General features: G+C 33.1%; 1 protein-coding gene across 1 annotated transcript in view; it reads left to right on the forward strand.

Annotated features, from left to right (window-relative positions):
- Positions 1-22,108, forward strand: part of Cert1 (ceramide transporter 1) — a 112,024-nt gene that overhangs the window by 77,603 nt on the left and 12,313 nt on the right. The window contains 6 exon segments of the mRNA XM_047555712.1: positions 714-806; positions 6,489-6,575; positions 8,975-9,067; positions 9,577-9,654; positions 19,079-19,174; positions 21,908-22,040. Of these exon segments, the coding sequence (XP_047411668.1) occupies positions 714-806; positions 6,489-6,575; positions 8,975-9,067; positions 9,577-9,654; positions 19,079-19,174; positions 21,908-22,040 (580 nt within the window).

Below are 22,108 nucleotides of genomic sequence, written 5' to 3' on the forward strand. Positions count from 1 at the left end.
TTGTAACAATAGTTTGAGATTTAGTCAACCTTTAGTGTTGACTATCTTTTAACTTTTTTTTTTTTTTTTTTTTTTTTTTTTTGCGGTGCTGGGGATTGAACCCAGGGCCTTATGCTTGCGAGGCAAGCACTCTACCAACTGAGCTATCTCCCCAGCCCCTCTTTTAACTTTTTAGAGCTGTAGGCCCTGTCTGTAAAAGGAAAGGGCTAAAGTAAGTTATCTAAAGTCTTTTTCACTCAAATGTCTTCTTAGCCAGCAATGACAAAGTAAATGATATCTTTTTTAGAATTTCTTTTTTAAACATTCACTATTCCACCTATTGAGTTTTTTTATGCTTAACTTTTTTTCTTCATACCAAAGTAAATATAGCACTTACTGAAAAAAGTATAGGAATCTAGACTAGGTATTTCTCTAGTGCTGATTTTTTTTTTCTTTTTTTTTTTTAATGTACTTTAGACACTTGGACAGTTAATCATTGAATATATAACCTACCTAAACAGTAATCCTAGCGATGATTGAAATTACAGCTTATTTGAAATATGTAGCACAGAGAAAAGTATTTTCTTCGATGGAATAATATTCTTATTTTTCACAGGAGTGGAATTATTTTTTGGTTGAATTATAAAATTTTACTAAAATGCAGAGGAAATCAACCTAAATAACTTCATTATAATTAAAATGCCCACTTAAAATAATATTATTTTCTCTCATAGGAATATGAGAAGAGAAGACGAATAGAGGAAGCATACAAAAATGCAATGACAGAACTTAAGAAAAAGTCACACTTTGGAGGACCAGATTATGAAGTATGAACCTTATATTTTGGTCTTAGTAAGAGAAACACCTAAGTCATGTATCTGTCACAAAAGTGATTTAAGTTTTAAATAATGCTTTCTAACCCTTAAGTATTATAAATATATAATTTATTCTCAGAGTTAATTTAAATGTATATAAATGCTAAGTTTTCTCTGAAATAGATATTTGTAACCTACAAAGTTTAACCTATTAAGTCCCAAGTTTTCAATTCTGTAAATATTTCAAATTGACATAGATGCATTAAAATAGATTGTAAATCATAATTAGCATATATATTAATTACTCTTATTATATATAATTCTTAATGTTGCTAGAATTACATTTTAAATTACATATACTTAAGTTTTTATAGATGTTCCACAAAATGGGTTAACATAGGCTTTAAAAGGTTCAATACTAGACCTGTCACTTTATAGGACAAGTTTTTATCTCTTATTCGAGGATGATCATTTTGAATGTTATCCACTTACTCATGAAAAAAAAGAAAAAAGCAACCTCTAAAGGAAAAAGCTGAGCACTTTGCAGGCAGAAGATTTAGTGTGTTCTACACTGTGAGATGTTATCTATTGCAGAGCATGAATCATTCTAATTACTTTTTTGTTTGAAAATATGTGAAATCAGCTGCTTTCCCCTTTTATTTGCCAAGCTTTTTTTTTTTTTTTTTTTTTTTTTTTTTTGCGGTACTGGGGATCGAACTCAGGGCCTTGTGCTTGTGAGACAAGCACTCTACCAGCTGAGCTATCTCCCCAGCCCTTGCCAAGCTATTAATGAAATCACCCTATCCATATATACACATAAACACATATACACTTAACATTTATATAAGCTGTTTTTCTATGCTGTTTCTTAGGGAAAATATGTAAGAAAAACATTGGTGTCATAAACATTGGATATATCTGAAAAGAACATTTTAAAAATAAGATGACAAGAGTATCATTGAGGTAAAAACAGAATAATAAAATGGCTAGCTTACGTTTAAAAAAAAACAATAATCCCAGCAACTCAAAAAACTCAGGCAGGAGGATTACAAGTTCTAGGCAAGAGTCAACAACTTAGTGAAACCTCTCACAAAATAAAAAAACAAAAAGGAGTTCAGATGTAGCTCAGTGATAGAGCACCCTGAGAAGAAAAATTTCTCACCATTTTACTCTGGAAAGAGAAGAGTCGCTACTGGTTGAATATTTTTTATGCTGGAACAGATTTCCAGCTATAGGACTCCATAAAGATGAGACTTAAGTTATAAAATTTAAAAATTACTATCAATTAGTTCCTTCTAAAATGTATAATTATATAACTCCACTAAAGTTTTAAAAATCTAAATTACTAGAAAAATAAACCATTATGATGACAATTTTTATTCTAAAGCTAAGTTGACATTTTTATCATTTTAGGTTTATTTGGGGAGAACTATCAACTTTCTTAATTATTTTTTCACATTGTAAGATTATAGAAAATAAAAATAATCCAAAAAATTCCATGTTTTTACTTTAACAATATATGCTACTTTTTATAGCCTACCAGCAGTATATAAGCAAAAAGTGTATTGCTTATTTCTCCTTCTGTCAACTCAAGTTTTTTTAGGGGAAGAAATGAGGATAGAGGGAGGAGGAGAAGAGGCCTAGGTATTTAATGTGTTTACTATTTCAGAGCCAAAAATCATGTTGTTTGTAGATTTAAAACATTTTTTATTGGCTTTGCCGTATGCAGGTTTTAACCTTCATGTAATTAATCCATGTCTTTTGATAGACTTGTCTTCACATTTGTTATCATGCTTAGTAAGGCATTCTCCATTCAAATAATTACTTATATTTTAGCAGAAACATTTAATTTTAATTGAAACATTCTCTTTTAAATATATTAGTACATCTGGACTTTTTAAAATTGTGGTATAACACAGGAGTCTATATTTTATTCCACTGGTATTTGTTGAATCAATAACCTTATTTTACCTATTTGAAATGTACTTTCATCTTTCTTAATGAAGAAAATAGGTAAGGGACTCCAATTTTTTTTCCTCACTGAATCCCTGTGAGTTTAAATACTAAATTAAACACTGTAATTCCTAAATAAATGGAATCTATTTTTATGCTTTCCTTCAATTTTGGAGTTTCAAATATTTTTTATTGTTTTGCATAGGTTTTAGATTGCATAGATTTTAGGCACTAAGTCAAACTTTGACTTTATTTTGGTTATTAGACTCTCTTGATGCTCTAATTATTAAAATTTAAATGTTTCTGTCATCTGTAGCCTAAGAAATTACTTTACAGCTGTAAATCCATTCTTTAAGACCACTCTACTGGGTATAGAGGTGTAGCAAGGAATAAGGAAGACAAGAATCCTGCTCGAAGGTCAACCTGATTATATAATGGAAAGAATGACTAAGTTAGGGAATTATAGTAATCTGTGCTATGAAGCACTCTCAACCCACGGAAGTTACTAGGCCTAGCTTTCCAATGGAAATATCACTTCAGCTGAAACAAGTGAATAAACCTTTGACCAAGTGAATAGTAAAGTGAACAGGCTTTTGACCAGGTGAATAGCCATCAGACAGTGTTTGCTTTAGGGGCTAGGAAGGAAGAAAACATTTTGTAGGTCAGAGCCTTTTGCCAGGGAACTGAAAGTACTTCTGTGGAGGGTGCAACTGCTACAAATTGAGAAGAGGGAATGATAAGACTGATTATAAAGTTCTTTAAGAATCAGTTCAGATCCTGAGGCAATGGGTTTTAAGTGAAGTTTTCAGATTTACAGTTTAGGAAAACCATTCTTGCCTTCTGTGGTGAGAAAAATGGGTCGAAGGTGACAATTATAACTAGGTACTTAGAGTCTTTTTCCAAGTAGCTAGTTAAAAGAATTGAAGATAGCCTAAAACTAGAGTATAAGCAGAAAGAACAGAGAGAAAATGGCAAATTAGATATTTGGACAGTAGAATTGAAAGGTATGTTGATTGAATGAGAAGAAGGGGAAGAATCCAAGATTAGGTTCTGGTTTCTACAGATTTGGTGTGGAAGGATAAGAGCAAGTTTTAGACATCTTGCAGCTGTAAAACTCTTATCTCTTAGAATAAAGATGACCTGGCTATGAATTTATGAGTAAGATGATGACTGAAACCTTAGAAATGAGTAAGAATCTGTGGAGAGCAAGTACAGACAGTCCTCAACTCATGTTGGTTCATCTTATAATTTTTAGACTTCATGATGGTACAAACACAATACTATTTTGCATTTTGAATTTGTATCTTTTCTGGACTACCATTTTCTGGTACTTTCTGTCAATGCTGGGCATCTGCAGTGAACTTTAGCTCCCAAAAAGCCATAGGTCCACAAGCATAAGCAACTGATATAGTTGCATATAAGCTATGATGTTTGTACAGTTTGGTGCATTAAATACACTTCAACTTATGATATTTTCAGTTTACATTGGGTTTTTCAGGTGTAACTTCATGATATGTTAAGGAACATTATCGATGTGGGACTGTAGGAGTGCCAACATTTAAAGGCAAAGGAGGAGTTTGCAGAGGAGCCCAATAAAAGTGCTTAGAGAAAAGGGGGAAATTAGGAATTTAAGCCTAGAGAACTTAAGAATATTTATTAGGAATTATTTAGGAATTTATAAAGGTAGAATCCTTAATAAAAGAAAAGAAGGACTATAGTCCTATAGTTTTAGCAATAAGTTGCTGTTTCCCTTACTAAGCATTATGAGTTAAAATGTTGCTTTTAAAAGTCGTTTTTAATAAAGAAAATTTCGTTTCTACTTTAGTTCTTCATCATATTTGCCTTAAGGAAAAACCATTTCATTTAGCAAAGTAGAATCCTACCATCTCCTTACTACATGTGAAAAAATAGGATTTTTTTTTTAAAGCTGTGGATCCCAATTAGTAAACCAATGTGATCGAATAAGGACCAGGAATCCAAATGCACTAGTACACTATAGATTGAATTATTATTACTGTTTTTTTAAATGCAGATGTGGGGGCCAGGGGTTGTGACTTAGTGGTAGAGCAGAGCGCTTGCCTAGCACATGTGAGGCACTGGGTTCGATCCTCAGCATCACACGAAAATGAATAAGTAAAATAAAGGTTAAAAAAAAATGCTTTTCCTTTAAAAAATGCAGATGTGGTTATGACCAAAAAAATTTTTAAATCATGAAAAAATAAATTTGGAGTAAGTTTTGTGGATGTTTTGTTTTTTTTCTGATTGGCAGAGACCACAGTTATACTGCTGTCAGGTGTGTCTTTGAAATGTTTGAACTTTATAAAGTGAATCCTGCAGAAAGGAGGTTTCTAGACTATTTGTTACTGTTTTCAGGACCTCATGTCCCAGGTGGCCCTTAGATGGGTATATTCACTTTATGATAATTACTAGAGATGTACATTGTTCTGTATGTATGTTATATTTGAATAAGAAATTGAGGGGGATTGATGTGGTTTGTGGGGGAGTCCTTATAACTCTAAAAGAGTGATTGCATTAAATCAAGATTTCTTATATGCCTATGCCAAGTTACAAAAGCATTATATAAAGTAACACACACATACACTCACCCTCTTCCAGTGTAGTTCCATGTTATGGTAAAGATTGAATAATGTTGCCAGATATTTTGTAATGAACTGATGGTGACTTGGGATTATTAATCTGAGAAGATTCCAGCAATATTCATGTATTCCCCCCTCTCCCTTTTTTGGTGGGGGTGGTTTAAATTTTAGGGAACTAAACCCAAGCCTACCTGTTCATGCTCTACTTGTATCATAATATGAAGTTATTATTCTGTTTACATTCCACTTACTTGGTTCATCATAGCAGGAACATACATTGTTTGTTTCCATTTACTGCTATTCTTTATAATTTCATCTTCTATACAGGTGAGGTTCTATTTGCATCAGAATCACTTTGGAAACTTTAATAAGTTAAAGTTAAGCTCCACCCAAAACCCAGAAAACGAATATCTGAAACATGAGAGTCTGAGAATTTTCATTGAAACAAGTTCCTCCAGGTGATCAATGACCATTACTCTGCCATCTTATGAGGCTTTCAAGCATCAGCTTAGCTTTTCTTTGTCTGAAACATTTGCCCCTAACATAGGAAGAACTTTCTTAAACTCTTCCTACCAGTACTTCCCATTGGCTACAGATATTTATACATCCCTTATCTCTTGCAAGTACTCAGCTCTACAACTGCAGCCCAAAAGCAGCCAAAAATAATATGTAAACAAATGGACATGATTATACTTCAACAAAACTTTATTTTTGGCATTGGAATTTCAAGTTTAAGTAATTTTAACATATCATTAAATGTTACTACTTTTTTGTTTTTCCAACTTTGTAAAATTGAAAGTCTTAGCTCACAGGCCATATGAAAATAGGCAGCAGATGAGATTTGATCCATTGGCCATAGTTCACCAACATCTACTCTAGATTAATACCTAAAACAATATTGATCAATATATGTTAAATATGAGTGTTGGGTGAGTTAATTGTAACACTGATAGGATTTTACAGGCATATATTACTTACCTTTGTGATAATCTCACCTCGTATACTGACTGGTTCTAAAATATGTGTTCAATAATTAAATGTTTATTGAGTCAGTTTTCAACTTTTCTCTAAAGTTAATACCAAGATTATCAGTGTTTTCTATTTCTTTAAATTAACTGCTTTTTTCTCCTGTGTATTTGAATAGGAAGGTCCAAACAGTCTGATTAATGAAGAAGAGTTCTTTGATGCTGTTGAAGCTGCTCTTGACAGACAAGATAAAATAGAAGAGCAGGTATATCTATTATTAAAAATTCTAAACAAATTCATTCAAACACTACAGGTATTCTTTGATGTATATTATTTCATATTAATAGAACTTGATACATTCTAAAAAAAATTAACTGTCTACATTTAGTCAGTTCCTTTATGTATTAATTTCCAAGCAGTAAATTAGAAGACCAATAATTGTTTAAAGGAAGTATACATAATTAACATGAACTTAAATGGAAATGTTCTTCTTGTTCCCCTTGAAGTGTCCAACTTTTTAATCATTCTTTAACCTTTATGATATCAAGCGTATATTTAGTTTGACCAAAAGTTTCTTTAAATTTCTCTTCATCAAGTACTATATGAATTCAAGAGGAAAATAACCAAAACTTTAAGATGGTTCTTTTTTTATATTGGTACCACTTAGCTTTAATTAACTCCTTTATTTCTTTTAGGATCTTAACCATTAGTTTCTTCCTTTTACTTTTCTCTGTTTTATCATCATGATTGAATTTATAGCATTTATAACAAGCTCCCTCTTTGGAAATTGAAGGAAAGCATTTCTTAAATTCTTTAATTCTAGTTTCAAGATTAATTTGATAACTTGCTTCAATTGTGTAGCAATGCAGTTACCACATTGTACCACTAGATGGTATTTAAAGATGAATTTTAGTTATTTCCTCTCCTTGTGCCCCTACACCATCTTTAACTGTATTACTTGTGGTAGAAACTACTGCCTTCTTAAGCAAGCAATGTGACTGTAAAGTGTCTTGCAAATAATCATTTGTATATCAGGTTTATACTACAAATGAACTTGCAGAGAAATGTTGACTTATTCATTGCCTATCATTATTAAGGCAGTCATGATTATTATAACCACCTGCTGTTCTAGTAGCCAAGAGTAAATCACCTAAAGTAAGTCACCCTATTGGTTTCAATATATTTTCATTATATTTTTTAAATCACATTAATTTGTAAAGCTTACCACTCACTTTTTTACACCCAAAAGATGCTACATAGCACTCAGTAACAAGAGTGGGAACTTTCAGTTCTTAAATGGACTTTACTTTTGGATGCCTAAATTAGTTCCTGAAATACCATCATTGTGTTTTGAATGCCTAGAGTACTTATCTGAGGTAGCATCATTTGTTTCCCTTCACTTTTTTTTATCCCCATTGAAGGTGCTATTTGGGGAAGAGTAGTGAACCTATCCAGTCAAGACATCTTGGTCTTACCACTAACGTCATAACTATGAGTTTTAACAAATTCTCTGGACTTTGGTTTTCTAACATGTGTAACAAGGAGCTAGACAAGATGATTCAAAGCTTCCTTTCTGGCTCTAAAATGCTAGTAGTATAGTAGTAGAGTTGGGTTTAAGAGAATCAGTGAAAATTTCTTTAAGATTTAGAAAAAGAAATATTCATAGGGCTATAAAATCTACTTCAATCTATTCTTTAACACTCTGGCAGGTGTTAAGAAAGGCTCTACAAAATAGCCATTGAACAGACTCCGATTTTCCTTGTCTACTAGCCATGCACATCAATATGACAAAAAAATAGTAGGCTTTAAAAATCCATGAAATAAATTCCATTGGTTCAAATCATTTCCCTCTTTGCGCTCAATGTATATATTGCATTTTTTAACAACTACTACATCAGTATTCTCCCAGTCATACTCATGTTACACACTTTTGAGTTTATTTGTTAACATAGGGAAAGGTATATAGAATAAATTGGTGAGTGAGGAAATGAATTGTGTTGTGAGACAGCTTTGAATAGAAATTACCAACTATATCTTTATAGTTAAAAGATGAGTACAAACACAACAGCACAGTTTTTATAGATTACTTTTAGTAAATACTTCCTGAATAGTGAGAAGAAACTAGATAAACTGAAGAGGAGGAAGAAGGTTGTCTCATCTTAATAGGAATAAGATGATGTGTTGAAGGCAGATTGCCTTCATGGAAAGGAGGCAAAGACACCATATGATGTGTTGTTAGGAACATAAATGAAGCAGACAATGTTGGTTCTAATGACACATAAGCCAAGGGGCCTGATGAAGTAGAATAATTGAAATGATTTGGCCACAGTTAGAATAGAAGAAAATTGGCAGCAGTGTTAAGATTGATTTGTGATAAATAATGCTATGCAGGGGAAGAAGGGGGCTTACTAAGAGCAAAATCAAAGAGCTAATCCCTATCTGATGTAATTATCTATAGAATCAAAAGGAAGAGACTAAATTAGGATATCTGAAGTTGGTGTTGGGGTTGGGCAAGACTTGGGTCTGTGGAGGAGTTTCATTATTCATATATTTTTAGGTACTAAAGTGTTTACCAATTAAATGTTGATAGTTCCAGATTATAGAATCCTTATTCTGCAAATACACTTTAAAAACATCACATCTTAACAATATATGCTTTTTTAGTCGCAGAGTGAAAAGGTCAGGTTGCATTGGCCTACATCATTACCATCTGGAGATGCCTTTTCTTCTGTGGGAACTCATAGATTTGTCCAAAAGGTAAAGTAATATCAGAGTTTTCTCAAAGTGTATCTTATATTCTTCACTGTTGATGGAACTATCTTATAATATAGATTTTCTCTCCTTTTCATGAATTTAGGAAGTTTTTTTGAAGTGTATGTTAAATTCCATATAAAACTAAAAATCTTGTTCTCAACACAAAGTTTTTATTACTATTACTACTGCTACTACTGGAGGAAAAAGCAAGGGGTGGGCAGGGAGTAATTAGTCTAAATTAGTTAATTAGAAGTATAACCAATTTTATTAATATATCTCTTTCTTCTTGGGGGTTAAGTGGTCTTATTTGGTATTGGAAGCACTACATTCTTTTTGGAATGATTTTAGAGTATAATACATAATAGGTGCATGAAGTCAGCACTTGCTGCTGTGCTTGTTTCATATAGTGCTTTGTTTTCTCTTTCTTTATCTTGTGTTTGGAAGTTGGTACTGAATGCTCTGTTGTGCCTTTGTTCTGATTACTTGGTTTTTTCTTTGTCTGTCTCTGGTAGCCCTATAGTCGCTCTTCCTCCATGTCTTCCATTGATCTAGTCAGTGCCTCTGACGATGTTCACAGATTCAGCTCCCAGGTACTGTATGAATGTATTGAGTGGACTTGACTCTTTCTGTGCTTTATTTCAACTTGCTTGCCCTGTTCCTAGACATCTTTTGGTCAGGCCACTTGTTTTGATTTTTGAATCTTAAATAGTAATAAGCATTAAAAAGGTCTTCCTTATCCACTAAATAATTTCTCTATCAGGCTTGCATGTGTTCTTTACTTTATATCCTCTACTGTTAATAACTTGGAATTTTATCTTATAGAAGGTACTCCAGAAAGATTTTCAAATAGAATTGAAACAAATAGAAATTACCTGATTTTTTTATATGTTATGTATATGTTTCTTCAGATAGGATTCAACAACTTTTATGGACACAAGCTACAGGATATGTTGTGGCATGAAAGCAGATTTTTAGCAGTCTAGCATTTAATCTAACTTAAATTATCTCCTTACATTCAGCAAGGAAATAACTTTTTAAATAATATTTGTCTCAATACCACTATAGTACTAAGTTCCATTGAGCAGATTATATTTTCCTTCTGTAAATTACCTGTGGATACTATGAATTAATATTTGTTTATATGCTACATCTATTGAAACTGGTTGTAAGTTCATTTAGCATTTAGTTATTTAGTTATGCTAAATGAACTTATAACCAATTTCCATTGGAATTTAAGATAGGAAGCTGGGTATGCAGTCTCTATCCTCAAAATCATATTACCATAAGATGAATATTCTTTTAGTAACATCATGAGTTTGTTTATTCATGCATTTATGTGTATGTTCCTAGGGATTGAACTCTGCTCAGCAAGCACTCTATATTAAGCTACATCCTCAGCACTGAAAAAGAATTTTTTATTCTTCAAATCTTTATCATTCAATTTTGTATTTTTATGGTGATTGCATTCTCTTGGATTGCATATGTTATGTTAAGAACCTGAGCTATGGGTCTGGGATTGTGGCTCAGTGGTGGAACACTGGCCTAGCACATATGAGGTACTGGGTTCAGTTCTCAGCACCACATATAAATAAATGAATAAAATTAAGGTCTATCAACATCTAAAAAAAATGTTTTAAATAAATAACCTGCGCTATCTAGTTAAAATGACCATTTTAAATCCTAGTTAGATGCATGAGCTTTGGCAAGTTCTCCCAACTTTTCTGTGCTTCACTTTTGTGATTTAGCTAGATCCTGGAACATAGTAAGCACTCAATAAGTTGTCATTATAATAATTTCTTTGAACTAATCAGTTATATATGTTATTTTTTAAATAATGTATAAAAATAATGTTTAAAAAACTTTTAAGTCATAGTTTAAATCTATATTTTCTATATACAAATAAAATTTGTATTATTAATGTGCAATAGAAAAGATTAAGATTTGAAATGCACTTTTCTGACTTTTGTAGCTTTTTTTTGCCTTGACAATCTAGCAGTTCTTGATTAGATATCATCCACAACCAGATATACTATTTCTTTTTTCCTTATTTATGCATGCCTTTCTTAAAAAAAAAAAAAAAAAGACTCATTATACAGTGAATCAATGACAAAACTAGACTGTTTTAACTAACAGGAGTCTGTTTTATTCTGCTGACCCCACCTTGCATTAAAGTAATAAAGTGATAGACCAAAATCTATCAATGCTATAGGTCATCATTTTCCCTTGAAAATAGTATAAATAAAGGAAAGTAAAATGAAAGCAAGGGAAGAATATAAGCCATCCATAAGGGATGCCTCAGAATTTGGGCTTCAGAACCCAAACTCAGACTCTAGCTATAGAGCCATAGAATAGTTGAAAGCCTTTAAATACTATGTAGCTTTAAATACTATGTGCCTATATTTTAACAAGACTTTGCCAAATTGTAACTTACTTTTTTTTGTTGGCTCTTTTTAGTTACACCTGACAGTAGGATCCATTTTGATATAATTACACAAGGATGGAATAGCTCTTTATATTATTTATCTGTGGTGCTGAGAATTGAATCCAGTGCATTACACATGCTAGGCAAGCACTCTGTCACAGCTGTAGTTGTAAGTTCTTTATGGAACTTTTTATGTAACTTGGTGTATACATTGAGAGAAATTAATTTTGCTGGTAAATTTTTTTCTAATATATGGTGATTACAATTGATCAGGTCTCATTTTGGTATTTGATTATTTTACTGTTTTATATACCAAAAGAATAAAAATGAAGAAAATGTTCATGACTTCAGGTATTTTTTGTTCTTGGTAAAAACGTTGGTTTTCATTAGCAAACTTGGGCTCTACACTGTTGATTAAACTGCACCTCATGTTTAGCAGCGCCTTTAGAGTAAAGAATTCCAAGTTGATAAGATTATTTCAGGGGATGTTGACTGCCTTATCTCCCGTTATCAAATGATCTAGCGAATTGATTCTACATAATCACAGTTGAGAATGCAGTATTGAGCTGGGTGTAGTGGCACACACCTGTAAATCCCAGTGACTCAAAGGCTAAGGCAAGAGAATCTCAAGTTTGAGGCCAGCCTCAGCAATGTAGGCTGTCTCGAAAATACAGCAAAAAGGGCTGGGAAAGTAACAGAGTTAGAGCTCCCCTGGGCTCAATTGGCAGTCCCCAGTGAGAGAGAGAGAATGAATGAGAATACAGCATTGAATAAAAACCTAGAGTTTATATTAACCTAAAAACTGTTACCTAGGATACTCTTCCAGTTCTAACACAAGTGAAATTATACTAGTGACTTCATTTTACAGTTCTCACATTCTGAAGAGACTTATGTATTAAACAAATTAAGAAACTCCCTAAGGTATTTATTACCATTTAGAACCATGTTACATTATATTGTGTTGTATTATATATAATATACTAATATATACTAACTCCACTGCATTCCTTAAAATAATTGAGGTACCCAAATTCTTGATAATTAGTTTAAAAATGAAGTCAAAGTTTATCATCACCCCCACCCCCCAAGCTCATATTGGTGATTGAATTAAGGGGTACTTCACCACTGAGCTATGTCCCCAGCCCTTTTTATTTTTGAGACAGAGTCTTGCTAAGTTGTCCAGACTGACTTCAGACTTAGAATCCTCCTGCCAGTCTCTCTGATCTCTGGGATTGCAGGTGTATGGAGCTTTGCCATCACTTTGAATAATTTGCCAAGTGTTAGAACACTTTCCTAGCGTGTACCAGGCCTTGAGTTCAATCTCTGGCACACATACACACCACAAAATTGCCAAATATTATTTAAACATAACACCACAATCAAGTCATATTTACTCTAATGAATCCTTTTAAATTCAGAATATTCATACAGATATCATATATAGATTTTCTTAAATCATTGGTATCAGTTCCCATGTAGAAGTATTCTAAACCTCTGTAATTTTGTTTTGCTTTTTGTGTTGGCTCATGACTATCTTGTTCTTGTTGAAATGATATCCATAGGCCTAATTGGATAGGATATTGAAACAGATCTAAAAGATGCCCTGAAAATAGCTTCAAATAAAATACGCCTATTTTGCTTCATCAAAACATGAGTCTTTCTGATGAGCAGATATTAGGAATGGATTTGCCCCAAATCTGAGAAATTGAAATTATAAAGAACTATAGGTTTTTTTGAAATAATTAACTGTAGCACAAACTGGAAAATAATTTTCAGGTGTTCAGAAAGTAGAAAGAACTTATTTTTTGGATCTATTTAGTCATATTTATTTATAACACAGTTAACATTTAAAGATGTTTCCTCCTGAGTCAGTGGGGAAAAATCATTATTGAAAAAGAAAGAAATCAAAAGATGTGAAGTCATCTACAGGTTAATGAGTGGTGTGACCATCATTGCCAAATAAAGGGTTCTGTGTAAAAAAAGCCCTTTCCCACTCTGTTCATAATAACACATTATTGTTGGATAATTATTTCACCCCTCCCTTTGTTTATTATACAAGTAATACATCTTTATTTTAAATAAATAGAAGAATTAATCACATTTAATATTCTTGTGTTTATCATATAAAAATAAAAAGTCAGGGCCTGATGCAGTGATAAACGCCTGTGATCCCAGCTACTTGGGAGACTAAAGCAGGAGGATCTCAAGTTCACAGCTGGTCTGGGTAACTTAGGGAGACATTGTCTGAAAATAAAATTTTAAAAAGTCTATAGATATAGTTCAGAGGTAAAGCACCTGCCTACCATGTGGGAGGCCCTGAGATCATTGCCTAGCACCACAAAATAAAAATAAAAAATAAAGTAAAAACACATGATGATAAATAAACACGCCCTAATAAATCTTTTTTCCTATCAAAATAAATAATTCTACCAAAATTATTTCATAACCTTTTTTTTTTAACTTTCAGGTTCATTTTCCACCAATAAATGTAGGTCCATATCTATATATATTTACTGATATGCATACTGGATTTACCTGGTCACCTAATATGAACATTTAGATTTTTATTTTCTTTAGTTTTTCTTTGTTATACAAGGAGCATCCTTGCACATAGTGTCTTTTTACGTCTTCACACACCCAGTTATTTTCTTAGAATATATTGCTAGAAATGGAATTACTAGAACAAAGACCATGAAAATTTTTAACTGATTTTTATTTATTGCCACGCTGTTAATTAGAAAAGTTGAACCGGCTTACATTCCCAGACCAGTATTCTTGACCTGTATTGATACCGAATATTATAATTTAGTTAATTTTTTGGCAGTCTGATAGACTACAGGTGGCACTTCTGGTTCTTAGCTATTTGCATTTCTTCCATGAATTGACTATGTCTTTGCCCTTTTTTTTTTTTAAGCCGGAGATTGAGCCCATGGGTACTTAACCACTGAGCCACATCCCCTTTTCTGTATTTTATTTAGAGACAGGGTCTCACTGAGTTGCTAAGTGCCTCACTAAGTTGCTGAGGCTGGCTTTGAACTTATGATCCTCCTGCCTCAGCCTCCTGAGTTGCTGGAATTACAGGCATGCGCCACCTCACCTGGCTTCGTTGGCCATTCTTAATTCAGGTTAACAGTACACTATTAATTTGTCATTAATTTTTCTCTCTAACAAGCCTCTCTATGACTTTGTGACTGTGTAACAATAAGCATAATTGTATTTCTTTCACATGGCCAAGAGAAAGAGATCCAAGCTGTTTTTGAGTCTTTCTAGACTTTCGTTTGTATCATCAAAAGGCAATATTCTTTTCAAATTTCTGTTTTCATAGTGTTAGAAAAATCCAGTTCAGTATTCTACCAAAATGGCATCAGACTGAGTGATTTGAATGTGAAATGGGAGAAAAGGTTAAAATAGAAGTAATGACCCCATATCTCAAATGTTTTTTGTATCCTTTTTTTCATAGTTTTTTGGTCTGAAGATGTTGTATATGTGGGCTGATTTTCAACTGTAGGTCCATAAAAATCAAGGGCATTATTCCTGAAATTATGCTTAGCCTAATTAAAATTTGCAAATACTATTCATCTGCTTCAATGACTTTGATCCAGTCTTTTGTTTTGTTTTGTTTTGTTTTTTAAAATGCTACCAGATAATCCTGGTAACAGTATTTCCTGGAATATCAAATTTGACCCTAATGGTACATTTGACTTTCTGTTGTTTTTCTTGTGGAACTAGGAATTTAACCCAGGGCCTAGCACTTGCTAGGCAAGTGCTCTACCACTGAGCTACAACCCCAGCACCCCTAGCCTATTTTATTTTTTATTTTCAGACGGGATCTCATTAAGTTACTTAGGGCCTCGATAATTTGCTGAGGCTGGGTTTGAATTTGTATTTCTCCTGCCTCAGTCTCACAGGTTGCTGAGATGCACAGCAACATGCACCACCATGTCCAGCTCCCAACCCTTTTTAAATTTTGAAATAGCGTCTCAACAAGTTGCCCAGTCTGTCCTCAAACTTGCAATCTTCCTGCTTCAGCCTCCTGAGTAACTGGGATTACAGGTGTATGCCACCATCCCCAGCTGGCTAGTGTTTATTCTTGTCATCAAACTTGATAACTCCTTGTTTCCCACATCTTTTTGACAGAGTCAGAACTGTATAGTAAACTGAGCAAATCATTAGGTTAAATGTGAAGGATCAAGTGTGATTCCAGGTGCCTGAGTCATTGCCTCTGTAGTCATCTTGGTTATTTCATATTTCATTGCAGTGAACATAAGTGAGATTTTTACCTGTCTTGCTTGTCTTCTTAACCTTAATGTTCTTACCCCAAGGAAGATAACATAATGAATGAAGATTCCATGATGAAAGCTTCATAGAGGTTGCCACAGTAATTTAGTTCTTTAATTTTCTGGAAGCATAGTAATGAATAGAATATATCATGTTTCTTTGTTATACTTTTTTAAGCCCTTTTAAGTGAAAGAAATAAAAGACTTTAGAATTATTTTTCTATGGATGGTAGTAATAACTATTATAGGAATATCATTTTTTAATTCATTTAGAAAGACAGTGTTAAATGTGCTTTCTGTGTATTGTTTGACTTATACTATCTCCTATCAACTTGTATTTGTGAACTCTGGTTTATTTTGGACTAAAACAAAAATCAAACACATCTGGTTTCACAAACATTTAGAATACCTACTTCAGGAATACTTTCCCAAACAAAACCGTAATTACATAGTTTGCAGCAAAAAAGCTACATGGTACTAAAAAATATTTAAACCAAACTCTGTATTTTAACAGAATAAAAATATCCTCTTCTTCATATTCTTCCCTCCTAAGTTACCCATTTAAAGTAGGGTTTTTCTTGGAAGCATTTCTTTCTGCCTCTTGCCTGCCTCATAGTAAACACAGGTATTCTAAACTCTTAGTTTCTCTCCTAAAACTGTATGTTCAAATCTAAAGATTTTTAAATCTTGGCACGTAAAGGAGGCAAAAATTTCTTCAACTCTCAATGTGACAGACAAATGAGTTAAGACAACACTACTGTGGTGCATACTAAGTGCAACTTTTCTTATTCTTTCTTTTAGAAATCAGATACATTTTATATATAACTTGGAATCTTGCCTTAGTCATCCTTGCCTTCTCAAAGCAGAATTCAAAGTTCTTATAAAGAAACAGGTTTCTCTAGGTAGCACCTGAAGTTATGTTTTATAATTAAAACTTTGTAAAATTACAGAGTATACTTTTAGTTAAATTTTTAAGTTTCTCTCAAATCTGAAACCCAGCATCACTTCCAGTGTCTTGAGAATTAAAAATAAAGGAAAAAATAGTTATTGTTTATTTAGTACCAAAAACATAATGTAGAATCTCAGAATTAACACTTTAGTTATTCTTTATATAGTATCAAAAACATAATGTAGAATCTTAGAATTAACATTTTTGTCAAAAAGTTTTTTTGGATGATGATTGCCAAATCAACAAACCAACTTTGAGTAATCAAAAGTGCATTCTGAACTGGGCATGTTGGTGCACACCTGTAATCCCAGCAGCTCTGGAAGTTGAAACAGGAAGATTGCAAGTTCAAAGCCAGCCTCAGCAAAAGTGAGGCGCTAAGCAACTCTGTGAGACCCTGTCTTTAAATAAACTACAAAATAGGACTGGGGATGTGGCTCAGTGGTCGAGTGCCCCAGTACCTCCCACCCCAAAAAAGTGCATTCTGAGATCTAGAAAACATGATGCAGCAGAAGTGCACAGCACTATAACATTGATAGCATTCTTTTTTTAAAGTTCTTTATTTTTTCTTTCTTTTAGTTGTAAATGGACACAATACCTTTATTTTATTTTACTTTTATGCGATGCTGAGGATCGAATCCAATATCTCACACATAATAGGCAACTGCTCTACCACTGAGCCACACCCCAGCCCTGATAGCAATCTTTAGTACACAAAAATTATATAGTGGGGCTAATAAGTTTAAGATGGTCTGCCTCAAAACCATCAATCTGTTTATCTTAAAATATTTTTAAGCAAATTCTTGTTTGTTGTCCCTAATAAATGCAATAGACTTTATAAGAAATTAGTTTAACTTAGAAATAAATTTTTAAATAAAAGTATAATGTACATATTTTAACCTTTTTCTTCCTTCTTTAATGTATTTATTGCACAAAATTATTTTTCTGGCATAATTCTTTATCACTTCAGTTCTGTTTAAAAGCATTTTAGTTTGGTCACATTGGTGCACTCCTGTAATCCCAAGCTATTTGGGAAGCTAAGGCAGGAGGACCTCAAGTTTGAGGCCAGCCTCAGTAATTTAGCAAAGTCCTCAGAACCTTAGCAAGACCCTGTCTCAAAATAAAAATTTTAAAAAACAACTGGGGACCTAACTCAGTGTTAAAAAATGTCCCTGGGTTATAGCCCCAATACCAAAAAAACAAAAACAAAAAATTTCAAACTGGGAGACTGCAGAAAATAAGTGTGAAATCTTAGCAGTAGGTATAATTAAGGATTCTGGGATTGTGAAATATACATTCAACCTTTTTTTTTTTTTTTTTGCTTAAGATGTGTAAACAAAGTTAAAAGCTGAAGTTGCATTTAAATTTAAGTAAAATAAATTTAGTGGTACTAAGACAGCCCAGTCAGTAGTAGTACACTTGCCAGCACGTGTGAGGCCCTGGGTTCACTCAACAGAGCATGAGCGCGCGCATGCGCACAGACACACACACACACACACACACACACACACACACACACACACACAGAGAAAGAAAAAAGAAATTTAGTTAGACACTTTGAAAGAATAAACTAAAAGCTGATTAGAAAAATGCTTTCACTTATGAGCATTATTAACTTTGTTCCTAAAAGAATTTAAAACAATGAAATTTGGATCAAATAAAAGGAGATTTGTTTATTTTTAAGTTGGCTTATATTTATCATAAAAAGAGGTGGAGTGATGTTTAAATTATTTTTTATTTTCAAAGCTAATTAAACATCAGTAACTGAAAGGGCTGATGGTACTTACATGTACTTTCTAGTTGACCTGGACCAACTCTTGTTTATAGTAATATGTGAAGAAGAGAAGATTATTCTTCAGTAAATCCTAAGTTAAAAAAAAAATAAAAGAGGTGTATGAGTGAAATAAAGTTTTTCACTTTTTTGTAGGGAAACCTTTGACATAAGGTATCTGATTTCTCTACAACCTTAAGTATAGGAATACTGAACTAGATGATTTATTTGTACCTCTTTTACCCTAATTCCATGATTTTATGTTTAAGACATCATCTCTGTATTCAATAATGAAGTGTGCACTATTTCATTTTTCCGGGAAAGAAATGCTTATTTCTTTCAGTCACTGGATACACATTAGGCCAGTCTGGTTACTTGAGTGAAGCATCTTCCTTCCCTGCATTTTTCCCTCCTATCATTAATCTGGATATCTGGAATGTGGACTAAACTCTTTAACACTATGTAAAACCCACAAAACTAACCTCAGCTTTCTTAGAGTACCCTTTCTGAACTGCAGTAAACTGAATACCCTTCTGTTTTAGAGATTATGACATAACTATTATGTGTGGATTCTCATAGCTTTATTTTTCTTTTCAAGGTTGAAGAGATGGTGCAGAACCATATGACTTATTCATTACAAGATGTAGGTGGAGATGCTAATTGGCAGTTGGTTGTAGAAGAAGGAGAAATGAAGGTAATTTCCACTGAAATGTTATAGGTTGCTCGGTATAGATCTCTTTCAGCAATGTTGTCATTACTATTGAGATAAATAAGGATCACATTTTCTGATTACTTTTTATAAATCAAAGAAGCACCAGATATTGAAAAAATAAATGTCTTTTTGTTTCTCTGATTTTACTTTTATAATTTCTTTATGATCATAATACAAACCTGTGACAAAACCGTTCTGTTTTGCTTAGGCGATAGAAAAATAAATTTTGCATAGGCCACGGAGAAAATAAAATTTGGCTGTTCAGATGTAAATAGACCACAATTACCTGACAGCCCTCTATTTGGTATTTTTTAAATCTTATATTTTAAATACTGAATGTCGTGTTCAGGTGTCATTTACTTTCTTTCCCCTTTGTCCTGCTTTTTTGGACACTGGTCAAGTAATATTCTTCATATCCCTAAACACAAGAGACAGAATAAGAGCAAGAAATAGACACAGGACACAAAAAAAGATTGAAAAGCAGAAACCATTGAATTTTGAACTATCTCATGCCGAAGGCACATATTAAGTTAATCATACCCCCTCTAAACTAAAATTTTAGCCAAGAAAGAGAATATTGACATTTAAAAGATACCGTTACTTGACTCCATCTGATAATGTATTGAATGAAGAATACATATGACTGGTGAAGAAAATTAGAGAGCTCTGTGATTTGAAAGAACTCAATTATTTTAACAATGAGGGAGAAGCATTTGAACTGCATCTGGAAATGGAAATAAGGTGACAAATGTGAGGAGAGGACATTGTAGACAAGAAATAGTAGAAGAAAAACTTAAGCAAATTTTATATTTACAATATTTTCATAGACTATGGCAACAAAAATTATTCTAGCAAGTGATATACAGTCTTAATGCTGAGGCTTCCTCTCCTCATACCACCATGGAGAAATTAAGAAGTGATTAAAAAATAAGAGGAGGCAACCATACACAGTGACTCACGCCTGTAATCCCAGCAACTTGGGAAACTGAAGCAGAAGGATCACAAGTTCAGACCCAGCCTCAGCAACAAAATGAGACCTTGTCTCAAATTAAAAAGGGCTGGAGATGTGGTTCAGTGGTTAAGCACCCCTGGGTTCAAATACCCGGTTCAAAAAAGAAATAAGAGGAGACAGACAAATGAGATACCAGAATATTAGTCACAATTCTGATAAGTTGACTGTAGAAAATGGCTTTAGGTCAATGCCACAAAGTTTCTCTAATGGTACTGCAGAATTAAACATAATGCTTCTAATATTGCTGGATAATCACAGCTCTTCTTCCAAGGATTAGGGAGCAGAATAGAATGTATGCTCTCTGCAGAAAAAGGGTTTGTGCCAATCCTCCTTTTTCTTCCTTCTGTACTCACCTTTCAGTTAAGTCACTATTCCTGTCTTAGGTTAGAGGAAGTGAAGAAAAGAAGAGAAACCAGGAGTGATTGTCTAGATGAAGTCCCTCCACCTGAAATGAGGAGTAGTGACTAAATTCCCCTTCAGCTTATAACATTAGAGAAAGAGAAATTGGGGGTAGATTGTGGAAAGCATAAAGTAGCCCACAAAGGAGAATATAGCCACTGTATCCAAAGTATCATTTTAGGAAGATGAAGAAGGTAGGAAAGAAACGAGAGTTCAAGGAGACCACTTAATAAGTCAGGCACAAGGTGATGAAAGCCTACCTAGAATAGATAAGCAACAGTAGAAAAGTCGAATTATTGGATGTCTTAGAGAAGAGTAGTAAAAAGCTTAATAGCTATATGAACTGTGAGGGGAGAAATCAAAAGTGAGTTTTCAGTTTAGGTGACTGGGAAAATAGTGTTTTCAATAAAGTGAATAAATAAGCATTTGGGGAAAAGTAGTTTGGCAAGAAAGATTGTTAAAGAGAGAGCTATGTGAAATGCCTAACAGTGTTCTGGTCCCATGAGCATTTGGTAAATTTAGAGCTGGTTCTCCCCATGTTTCTTCATTTCTTGAAAGGATTATTTGAGTTCTTGAAATTATTGGAGTTTTATAATTTTGAAGTCATTTTACTAAGCACTGAAGGTAAACAGCCTTAGTATTTAAAACAAGATTAATCTGTTATCTTTTTTGCCATTTTAATTTTCATTGTTTGAGTCAACGAATGAGTGTCTACTGTGTTTTTTTTCTTTTATGGGGTGATATGAAGGATTGAACCTAGGGGCACTCTACCACTGAGCTACATCCCCAGCCCTTTTTTTGTTGTTTACTTGTTTTTACCTAGGCTGGCCTCAACCTTGTGATGCTACTGCCTCAACCTCCCAAAGTAGCTGGGATTATATGCGTGCTCTACTGTTTCTGATAGTATTCTAGATCCTAGGGATATAGCATTGAATAAAGCAGCCTTAAAATACTATCATTAAGGATATTTTATTGTACCTAGGCTTATTTGACCTTCTAGGCCATGTTAATCTCTGAGAATGTTTGGCAAATAATGTCTAATTAAAATAAATATATTTATTTTTAACTCATGATAATTAGATTATTCATCATTTATACATAGTTGAAGTTTACCTTGGATTTGTCATTTTAAATATTTTTGTCTGCTAATTTGAAATTTTTCTTTTTAGCAGAATATATTCTGTAAATAGATTTTCATAAATAGAATCTAAAAAGCAGCTAAATTTAAAAGCATGCCTTCAAACTTCTACATTGGGGGTTTGATTTCTATTTTTCAAACAGCTTTTTAAATATGCCTTCTTTAGGTGTACAGAAGAGAAGTAGAAGAAAACGGAATTGTTCTGGATCCTTTGAAAGCTACACATGCCGTTAAAGGTGTTACAGGACACGAAGTCTGTAATTACTTCTGGAATGTTGATGTTCGCAATGACTGGGAAAGTAAGCTATCATCATTAATATATTTAAATCCAATTATTGTTTTGAATTTAAAATCAAATGCAGCCTTG

The sequence above is a fragment of the Sciurus carolinensis genome, chromosome 6, assembly GCF_902686445.1.
Source record: "Sciurus carolinensis chromosome 6, mSciCar1.2, whole genome shotgun sequence".
Taxonomy (NCBI): Eukaryota; Metazoa; Chordata; class Mammalia; order Rodentia; family Sciuridae; genus Sciurus; species Sciurus carolinensis.